This window comes from Aristolochia californica, unplaced genomic scaffold (assembly GCF_029961685.1).
Source record: "Aristolochia californica isolate CCGP_79_NKW_82.1479 unplaced genomic scaffold, dmAriCali1.0.hap1 SCAF_1, whole genome shotgun sequence".
Classification (NCBI taxonomy): Eukaryota; Viridiplantae; Streptophyta; class Magnoliopsida; order Piperales; family Aristolochiaceae; genus Aristolochia; species Aristolochia californica.
Window position 1 is genome coordinate 5566061 of NW_027181770.1, and position 10579 is coordinate 5576639.

Below are 10579 nucleotides of genomic sequence, written 5' to 3' on the forward strand. Positions count from 1 at the left end.
TAGCTAAAGCGTCCTGTTATTTGGTTTAGTGACAGCCCTTTCTCAACTCAATAGAAAACATGAATTATCAAATGTGGTTATATGCATCAAATAAAATACTAAATGTTATCATTTCCAGTCCAAAAGAAATTACATCTCTCACATTAAAGTCGTGTCAATTTTTAAGATTGAAGTAGTTGCAATCAGAGGTGATGAAGTCTATGGGCTCAAGGCTCAATTACCAATCAAGTGGTCACCTTCCTATGTTTTGTACTCGGTACAAGATTATATGATAACGTACCATTTTGTCAATGTCCATTGCCCAATGCCTTATGAATAGTTATTACATATAACAAGTTATTTTACCGTTTCTCAGGATCATCAAACAGCAACTAATTATAGTGTTAGACATACTTAAATTTCATGCTAAGTTAAGAGAATTCAGAGAGAACTTGAACAAATTGGGCTGGCCTGAAAATATAGAAGCTATATAAAGTGCTTCTGCTTAAAAAGATTCACAAAAAGATATTCAATGCAAAGCTTCCGTAGTAATTTCTGAACACTGGACTACTAAATACATGGACAAATTCCTCTAGAAAATTGTTCATTATTTATAACTAAAAAGCAAAATGCTCTTTAACAAGAGATTATGAATAAATTAATATCCAATCCTAGCTCGACTATAGATTGGGAAGGACCTCTATATATCCCATTCATTCCCAGCAAATCCGCAACTTACAGTCTATGAAGAAAAATTTTCTTCAGCTATGGGCTGACACCTCTTCTACGGTTCGATTATGAACAGTGGCTGCAAGCAAAATGGTTCAGAAGTTTCAGTACTGAAGCTTGACGCTTTGAAATAAAAGATGAAATAAGGATGACGAGACTGGCATCCATTCAGGGTCTGTTTGGAACCCCTAGAAAAGAAAAGAAAATGAAGATTTAATTGTTATTATTCCCAAAAATAGTTAGTAAAAATGAGATAATGATCAAATTCTCCTTTTTCACTAACTATTTTTAGGAATAATAATGGTCAAATTCTCATTTTATTTTCTTTTCCACGAGGTTCCCCTTAGCTGCCTTCCCTTCAAAAAGGATTGAAAAGAATAAATAGAGAGATTGCAACTTACAGTGTCCACACTGACAGGTTTGCCATCTTCCACAAGGATCTCAACTATTTTGCCTGATTGGTCAGCCTATCACAAGAATGATATGCACTCAAATCTCAGCAAATTCTAATATCACTAACAGAGAGCAGATGTCGGAACATAACAATAATAAGCAAGGCTAATTCTGCAATAGAATTAGTCAAAAGTGTATCAAATGCAAAAACAAACCATCCCCCATCAACCTAATCATATGCTCAGCATCATTTTTTTTCTAATGCAATTTACGAAAAATTTGACTTTCAGTACCTTATTTTTTCAAAAAGCTCTGTATCAGGAATCACAAGACTCGAACAAACACAGTTACTGCAATCAACAACAAAAATGTGCAGGCTACTGCTAAGAGAATTTTTACTTAAATAGGATAATTCCAACCACAAAAAGATTCTAATTTCAAAACTTTATTTTTTTTCTTTTTAACAACCAAAAGGCATCCTGATTCCCGTGGAACCTCCAGAATTTCTTATTCCAGTCCCACATCAGAGAGGAAACTATCATGCACGCAGTTCCATAACTAATAGAGGGCAAATAACATGAAGTTTAATAACAAACGTACAGCAATTAAGTTCCAATTTCAACTATCTTCTGCTGGGGAGAAAAAGAAAAGAATAAGCAACTAGTTTGGAAAAGTAGTTCATAAAAAATGGTCGCCACAACATGGCTTCAATGATTTTCCATATGGTGAGTTTACAAGGTATTGAGACGTTGATTAAGACTAAAGAAAGTCTCAGACAGCTTTCCCACAGAATCTTCTTTCCACTGGTGTTTATATTCCTTTTTCTGATGTATAGAAAACATCAAATTGGGATGAAACATTCAAAAAAGAGAAAGGAATGAAAATAGTAGGTATTCCTTTTTATTAGAGAATGATTTAGACAAGAAATGGAAAAAATTAAAAAAGGGAAAAAATCCTCAGATTTAGACATGAAGCCAGTTGCATTTCGAGAATTGGAAATTTATCCTAGTCACAATATCAGGTATCATAAAAAAAATACAACCCAGACTCTTCTGACATTTACGTTATGCCAGGTGATTGGTTTGTGCATGAACTGTTCACTAACCTGTTATACCTTCTCTTCTTTTACCCTTACTAAAAATTGAACTCAGTTTCTGAAGTGTTACAACAATCAAATTTACTGAAATACATGATAATAGGGTAAGGAACTGTCATAAACACCAAAAATGCAGATTTGAAGCTTTCACATGTCAATGATTTACATAAATCTTCTGACCAAACCAAAAACAATAATAATAGTAATGATTATACATGAAAATTTGCTTACTGGTTTTCGCAAATATGGTCATTTAGATAAAAAAAATATCAAAAAATGCTTTAAATGCAAGAATACTAACTTGCTTAGCTATGTAAGTAGTCTGTTTCATACAATGGTATTAAGGTTTTATCAAATGATGATATGATTGTCTTGCAGTCACAGGTCAAACCAAAGGAATGAAAAATGCTGATCCAGACATTTTAAGTATGACCTTTCAGTTTGTGTCACCATTTAATGTACACACAATTACAGTATGAGTTGAAAAATATAGCAAGTTCTAATAACCTTTGAAATGGGCAAGCTAAAATCTGATCTCCAATACATATAACATGTGAGTGTAATTAAAAAAGCTTACGTCACAAAGTAGTAATAACCATACATTTTGATATATTTGATTGTCATGCCTGAGTGCAAACATCACCAAATTATCAGAAATGGCGCTAAAGATGTACCAAGAGCATATTTATTGTTGGTAGAGCAGTGTGAGGTGATCCCTTTAATGGTAACAATGTCAAAAGAGGAATAATCTAAGTCGACAAATTATTGTCTTTGTCTCTACAAACTGGACCTATCATTTTTATACAAGTTCAGATTAATTGCAATCCAAATTAAAGAAGAGAAACAAGTAGAAGCAGTTGTTACCTCAATTTCGTTCATCAATTTCATGGCCTCAATGATGCAGAGGACCTGGCCCTTCTTAACTTGATCCCCAACCTAAGAAAGATATCAGTGTAAGCTACAGCACAGAGAAAAGTCTCTCTCTAATAAAACACTTTAATACCCTAGAAGCCTAGATACTCTATTCACTGATTCCTAATCTCAAATACTTGATAGATATGGTAGAATGCATAAACAAGGCAATAGAAGATTCAAAAGAAGAATTAAGACAGTGATAACTGTTCAATATATATTAGTTTACCTTTTCCTCCTACTTCTTTCTTTCCATAGTCCCCATAGGATATGCCCAATGCAACACGATAGAATCATCTTTCCTAGCTTTGGGAGTCTAGTGTCAATGAGTGAGAGGATAGTGGATGACAAATTTGATGCAACACAGTACTGGAGCCCGATTTTGTTTAAAAGAGAGGTCCAGATAGAGTGGGCATAATGGTAGAATAGGAGAATATGATTGGTTGTTTCTGGAGCATTTTTACAGAAAGGGCACAGGGGTCTGGGACTGGGGTACCCCACCGAATTAAAGAGTCAAATGTGAGAGGATAGTGGATGACAAATTTGATGCAACACAGTACTGGAGCCCGATTTTGTTTAAAAGAGAGGTCCAGATAGAGTGGGCATAATGGTAGAATAGGAGAATATGATTGGTTGTTTCTGGAGCATTTTTACAGAAAGGGCACAGGGGTCTGGGACTGGGGTACCCCACTGAATTAAAGAGTCAAATGTGAGGATTTTATTCCTGCAAGCCGTCCAGATTAAAAATTTTGCACACGGTGGGGCAAGGAAGTTCCAAACAATGGCCGCAGGGTGATTTGATTGGGCTGAGTATGTGTTACAGAAGAAGTTGTATGCTCAGGCAATGGAGAAAGACCCTTTTATACAAGGTGTCCACATCAAAGTATCTTGTTTGTTACTGGGTTTGACCGAGGTAGGCTTGATAGGAGATTGGAAGCTAGAATGGCTTCAAAATATGAAAATGTCTTCTGAGGTTTAAATTCCATCCCCCAATTTCAGACCACATCTCTGAGATAGAGGCATCGGTATTTCTGGCAAGGATAGAGATAGATTCATGGCTGATTTTGAGGTTGGAATGGCTAGTCCACCAATCAGACCAAAATTTTGTTGATGTTCCATTGCCGACATAGCATTTGACTGCTTTCTTGAAATCAGGGAGAAGCAGGACAAGTTTTTTCCAAGCAGGGGAGAGACAAGTGTACCTTCCCCCCTCTGTCCACCAACCCAAATGCTTGTTAGCTTTTGCAGCTACTAAAGCTCTCCAGATTAGGTCTGGGTAGAGGTTGAATTTCAGATCCATTTAAGGAGAAGAGCAGAATTAGTAGTGGCAGTATCACGAATACCCAATCCTCCAAAGAATTTTGGTTTGCAGACCTCTTCCCATTTTATTAAGTGATACTTTTTTTCGCCATTTGGCCCTCCCCACAAAAATCTTCTTTTAAGTAGCTCGATTTTGTCTCTGATAGAAGCAGGACATCAGAACATGGACATATAGTAGTTGGGTATTCCATGTAAGTAGGATTTAATTAGAACCAATCTTCCAGGTTTGGAAAGGAATTTTCCTCTCCCGGAAGCCAAGCGCCCTTCCAATCTCTCAATGACCGGGTGCCAAGTAGATTTGGATGGTAATCTAGGGGTTAGGGGGAGCCCCAAATAGGTGCATGCAGACATCTCAATTTTGCATCCAAGATAGCTTGCCATGGAGCTTAGCAAATTTGGTTCAATGTTAAAACCAATAATAGATGATTTTGGCCAGCTGACGTTCTGGCCAGATGAGATTTCAAATAGGTAAAGTAGGGCTTTAATGTTGTGAATTTGATTTAAAGAGCCTTCATAGAAGAAGATGGTGTCGTCCGCATATTGGAGGGCAATGTCTTGTGTAGGATTAGGGGAGATGTGGCTGAGCCATCCTAACCTTTTAGTCAATCGAACCATGGCAGACAAGTGCTCCCCAATAAGGGTGAAGATGAAAAGAGAGAGCGATCCCTGCCTGATACCCCTTGTACCTTTGAAGTACCCACATGGCTTACCGTCGACAAAAACAGAATATGAAGCATTAGAAATGCAGCTTCTCATCCAGAATCTCCAGCGGGTGGTGAAGCCCATTTCACCGAAGAAGTGATCAATCAGCCTCCAGTTGACCCAGTCAAAGGCTTTCTCAAAGTCTAGTTTGATGACAACTTTTGATTGATTGGATTTTTTGAAAGAGTGAAGTAGTTCATGAGTTGCCATTGTTGAGTCCAGGATATTGCAACCTCAGATAAAGGCACTTTGACAAGGGCTAATAACACGGGGGAGGATGGCCCTTAGACAGTTGGAAAGAATTCAGCCTAAAATTTTGTATGAGCTGGTGGTTAGGCTGATAGGTCTGATGACTTGAGGGAGGGTTGAGTTGGTTTTTTTTGGGATTAGGGCAATGAAAGAGGCTCCAATGGATTTGTGAGTGATGCCTACTTGATGGAAGTTGTTTACAAAGGCATGGACATCATTTCTGATTACTTCCCAAGATTTTTTGTAAAATTCTCCATTGAACTCGTCTGGACCAGGGGCTCAATCCTTCGGCAGACCAAGTGCAGCCGCATCAATTTCCTCTGAAGAGAAAAGGGCACTCTAGAAGAGCAGCTTCTAAGGCAAAGATACGTTTGAACTCGATCTGATCAAGAGTAGGACGATTGAAACACTCCTCTGTATAGAGATCTGAAAAAAACTATACAAGGACATTAGCAATGGAGACGCTAACCGTTATCTCCTCGTCTTCAAGAAGAATAAAGGATAATACGGTTAGCTCTCCTGCGAGCTGAGGCAACGGCATGGAAGAACTTTGTATTTCCATCCCCATCGGTCAGCCAACGGAATCTAGCCAGCTGCTTCCAATGAGTGGTTTCATTCTTAAGAAGATTTGAAAGATCAAAATTTAAATGGTTTCAAAGAATGAGTTTAGAGGAAGAGAGTGACCTTTGCTCTTCGAGGAGATCAAGTTCAAAGAGACGGCGCCGGATAGAACTTTTCCCAGATGCAGCAACAGTAGAGAGGCATCAAGCCCAGGGCCGGATCTTTAGCTTTAGAGCGCTTCAAGGGAAATGACCAACCAGGGTTTGGGTGGTGACTAAATTCTTCCCACCATTCTTTCAGTTGGGAGACAAAAGAATCATTGAGAAGCCAGAAGTTTTCGAAAAGGCTCTCATAGTGGGGGAATTTTTTTTTGTAGGGGGTTTTTTTTCGAAGCAATGGAGGGAGGCGTTGAAGTCCCCGACAAGAAGTCAGAGTAAATCCCATTGTTGAATTTGCAACAATAACTCATCCCAAAATGTGGCTCTGTCACCATGACGAGATGGGCCATATATGCTCGCGAGGGCCCAGTGAATGTCCAAAGTCCTATCTCGGAACCGAATAAAGCGAGAGAAAAGGCCAGAATTAGAGGATATAGCTTCAACCGAATTGGGGTTCCAAATGACATGAATGCCACCGGAGTGGCCAACCGCATCAACCGTTGCCCATTCAGGGTCCGAGCTGTACCTGAGACTCCGAGCAACAAGATTATCAAAAACTTTGAAACTTAGTTTCTATGAGGATTAAAATATTTGGTTTACAGTAAAAAATAGCTACTTTGATGACGTCGCGCTTGGAGTGCGAGCTGATTCCCCTGACGTTCCAAGAGAGAACTATCATGCCATCATGATGTTGACAATATCCTCTTTTGAATAGGAGAAGAACTATGATAGTATTTGGAGAACTCCCAAGTTAGCTCCAACATTTTCTCCAACTGATGTGGAGGGACACTGTCCGAATGGGTCAGTATATGTTGTTGCATATTTGCGACCCACTCCCTGCGAATGATAGAGAAGTTGCCTAGCCAATGGAGTTGGGTGGGAGTGGGGGGGGAGGGAGGGAGTGGTGGGAGGGTCCGGAGTTGGGCAGTATTGTTCTGGGGTGGTGTTCTTCTCCTTATTTTTGTTTCTTCTTCTGGAGTAAGTGAGAGAGAAGGATCGGGAGGGCATTTTTTTTGATGTTCTTCGAGAGTAGGTAAAGGGAAAGGGGGTGACAGAGCCTCTGTTGGAGGACTCTCCATTTGTGTCCGCTAGAGTTGGGATCCATTGAAGCCAAGGGTGTTGAGCAAAGGTTGATGGGGTATGGATTGTGGTAAGAAGTTGTTAGGCTGTTCGGGTGGGGGGTGTATTGTGCCATTTTATAAGATTTGGAAGCTCTGGGGGAGGGGTTGATCCTCGGGAACTAACAAATAGATCATCATTTTGGGGTTCAGAGCGAGATGGCAGCGGGCTCGACGTGGAGGGGTTGAAAGGACAGATGATTTGTTGAAGATTTTTGGGGATCTCAGACTTATGGGGGACTGGGGAGAAGGCTCTAGAAGGTCAAGATTTAGAGGCACAGGTGGGGGAGTTGAAGGTTTGAGATCTGTCAGAGGGGTTTTACATTTCTTATTACTATCACTAGGTGTGAGAAAGTAGATCACTTGATGAAAGAGAAAGTTAATGTTCATTACAAGGTGATCCATTTTATCTGAAGAATGTGCCTTTTTTGTGTTAAGATGTGTAAGATAAAAGGTGGCAACAACAACCGTTTGCTTGATGACATTATCCCACCTTAACTCATTTAAAGATTCTCAAGAGAATACATTCCACCCTCTTGAGTGGAGTATCATTCTCTCATGTCATACTTAATGGGTCATTCCCCTACTTTAGGTAAAGTAAATACCGCCCATACTTTCCAAGTGCACTAACACATTTTGAGCATGTTATGCAAAGAATACACTCTCTCTCAAAAATTCCATATGTATTTGCATGGATATAATTGGCTGTGTATATAATGTTTCCAAAAAACAAAAGTATCACCTTCACAAATGGGGGTTCCCCAGGACTTGGGCTTTTGTACAACGTTCCTGCCATGGGGCACTTTAAAGGTGGAAGTGATGACTTAACAGCCTTTGGAGTTGGTGCTGTTAGAGGTGGTGGGGAAGGAGTGGGTTCTTCAGATATATATCGCGGTTGCTTGGCTGGAGCAGATGATTGCATCGAGACAACAGGTGGTTCTGATGGTGGCTGAGGCAATGCTTCTTTTTTGCGGATGATTAGTTCACAGTCAGGTTGCTTCATTTGTAATTCCACAATATCTAGAGAGTCCACAAGCCTGAGAGAGACATTAGTGACATCACATACTAAAGGGCTTTCATGCTGACAAGACCGTTATAAATTTCTAGCCACTAATCTAACATTCCAGAACTACTTAATAATTCCTTACTTGGCAAGGCTTGCAACTTGGGTCATAAATTCGGAGATCGATGCCTCTGAGAGTGATGGAGAAGATTCAGCTTTTACTTCCTTTAGCTCCTTTAGTGGAGCTTCTGACTTGGTAGCAGGTGTTGCAGAAGCATTAGAAGATCCATCAACCGGAACCTTGAACATAACAGATTGATAAAAAAACATGTTGTAGAAAGGCTGAAAAATGGTAATCCAATGCTCAGACAACAAACTTTCAAACCCAGAGAAGCTTACCTCGTTCAATTGGGCTTTTGGCACAGCAGATTGGTTCCATTTAGATCGTGATCCCTAATACGTCGAGTAGGTACCATTTTAGTTAACAAATAATTGAGAATATACCGTGGAAGTTCACCTCAACCACAGAACGGATCAAGATGAAAGACTATTTCCCAGAAGACATACTACGACTGCAACCAAACAATGCTCCTTAAAAATATGAAAGTAATGAAAAGATTTCCTCGCAAAATCTAGTCCCCAAGGGAACAGAAATTTCAAGAGTAAATTCTCATTTTCAGGCAGCGAATGCAAAAACCCGCATGATCTTATTAAAAATGAACGCTCAACTTTCATCATGAAAATTGAAATATTTATTGACGTTCTTCATTAGGTCCAAATTCACAAGTCTTCTCATGAAGCAGCATTAGACGGCAGACATTGTCAAAACACAAAATCGACGTTAAATAAGCAACAGAAGAAGAAAATATAAAATTCCATTAAAAAGCAGCATTAATTATTAAAACAATTCACAGATCCAAAAAAAAGAACCGATGCAACTCCAAGCCGCAGTAAGCAAGATACAATTATACATAACAGAGAGAGAGAGATCTCAAAAACCAAAATTTCAAAAACTCATTTATGTAAATTTAGTCAAAGATAATATTTTCGATGTTGCAAACACAGAAAAACAGAAGGCCACGTATAAAAAACAGCCACATTCTCACCCAACCTTGTAGGTAGCGAGAAGGACCTTCGACTTCAAAGACAGGCGGAAAGACACATTCCCTCCACGAATGTGGCGTTGAGGAGAAAGAGACGAGCCCTTGGCCACAGAAACAACTGACGAGGCTGCCGAAAGAGAAGACACCATGATTCCCTCCCAAGCGCACACAGATAGCCACAGGCCCTTTTCTTTTAGGAACGCAAGAATGAGATTTCCGGTCGTCGAATCAAAGAATAAAAAGAAGGCGAGGAAGGAAGTTTCGGGAAGTCCGTAGCCGTTTTTGTCTGCAGAGGTGGAAAAGAGACGACGGAAGAAAAGCTCCCTTGAGGTTTCGATGAAAACAAAGACACAGCAGAGGGACGTGAGTACAGAGAGACGCGAGTATAGACCGGGGCGTGTGAGAAATGAGGATCCACACTCGTGTCAACTGGCCTATCCGCGTTTCACACTCACAGGGTCTTCGTGGCCCACGAGGGAGTTACTCGCAAGGATACACTGCAAAGTGGACGGATCGGCATTTATGGATTACGGGCAGGGAATGGAGCTGCGGGTGGTCATTTTTCCTAATTCGTATTTTCAGTGAAATTTGCTAGAGAATCAAACAGTTGGAGGCTCAAATCGAAACTGAAGAATCCAAAGAGATATTGAGTTCAAGATGACTGCAAAACGATATCTTCATTCGGTATTTCTTCATCCCTTTTATAATCACTCGTAATCTTTTTGTTTCTTCTTTCAATTGCTCGATTCTCTCTCAAATCGAAGCTTCAACCACTCAAAGATCGCTTTAGGTTTCTCCCAAATTTTAATTTTTTTTCCTCGTTTTTGTGGCTTTGTGATGTTCCTGAGAGCAGACTTGTGAAGTTTACAGGCATTTACTTCACAATTTTTTATCTTTTGTTTTCGCCATGTCTTCGTTAATCAGATTGCCTCTTTCAATCCGTCAGGATTCAATTGTTAATTTCCCTTCCTTCTGCGCTTCCAGAATGCATTTTCATAAACCTAGGGGAACCCGACTGGTCATGGAGAAGAACTGTGAAAGATATTTTTATGTGTAATTATTTTAGGTGAAATTAGGTGATCTGATTTCCCAAAACCCTTTTCTTGATCAACAAGTAGTTAACAACGTCAAACATTTGCATTGATTCAAAATTTACGGTGTTATTTTGTCGAGTCCCTTAAAAAAGAGTTGTCTCCTACCTCTGTATTCTCTAACATTCCACCTGTGTCAATTTGAGTACAAGAACCTTTAAGGCC

General features: G+C 39.6%; 1 protein-coding gene across 1 annotated transcript; it reads right to left on the minus strand.

Annotated features, from left to right (window-relative positions):
- Positions 1-446: 446 nt before the first annotated feature.
- Positions 447-9674, minus strand: LOC137957203 (biotin carboxyl carrier protein of acetyl-CoA carboxylase 1, chloroplastic-like). Its single transcript, XM_068804951.1, has 7 exons — positions 9332-9674; positions 8620-8673; positions 8366-8520; positions 7960-8254; positions 3062-3133; positions 1110-1175; positions 447-787 (listed from the first exon to the last, which is right to left on the minus strand). Exons 1-7 carry the CDS (start codon positions 9470-9472, stop codon positions 764-766), a joined length of 807 nt encoding a protein of 268 aa, XP_068661052.1. The 5' UTR covers positions 9473-9674; the 3' UTR covers positions 447-763.
- Between the last annotated feature and the right edge of the window lie 905 nt (positions 9675-10579).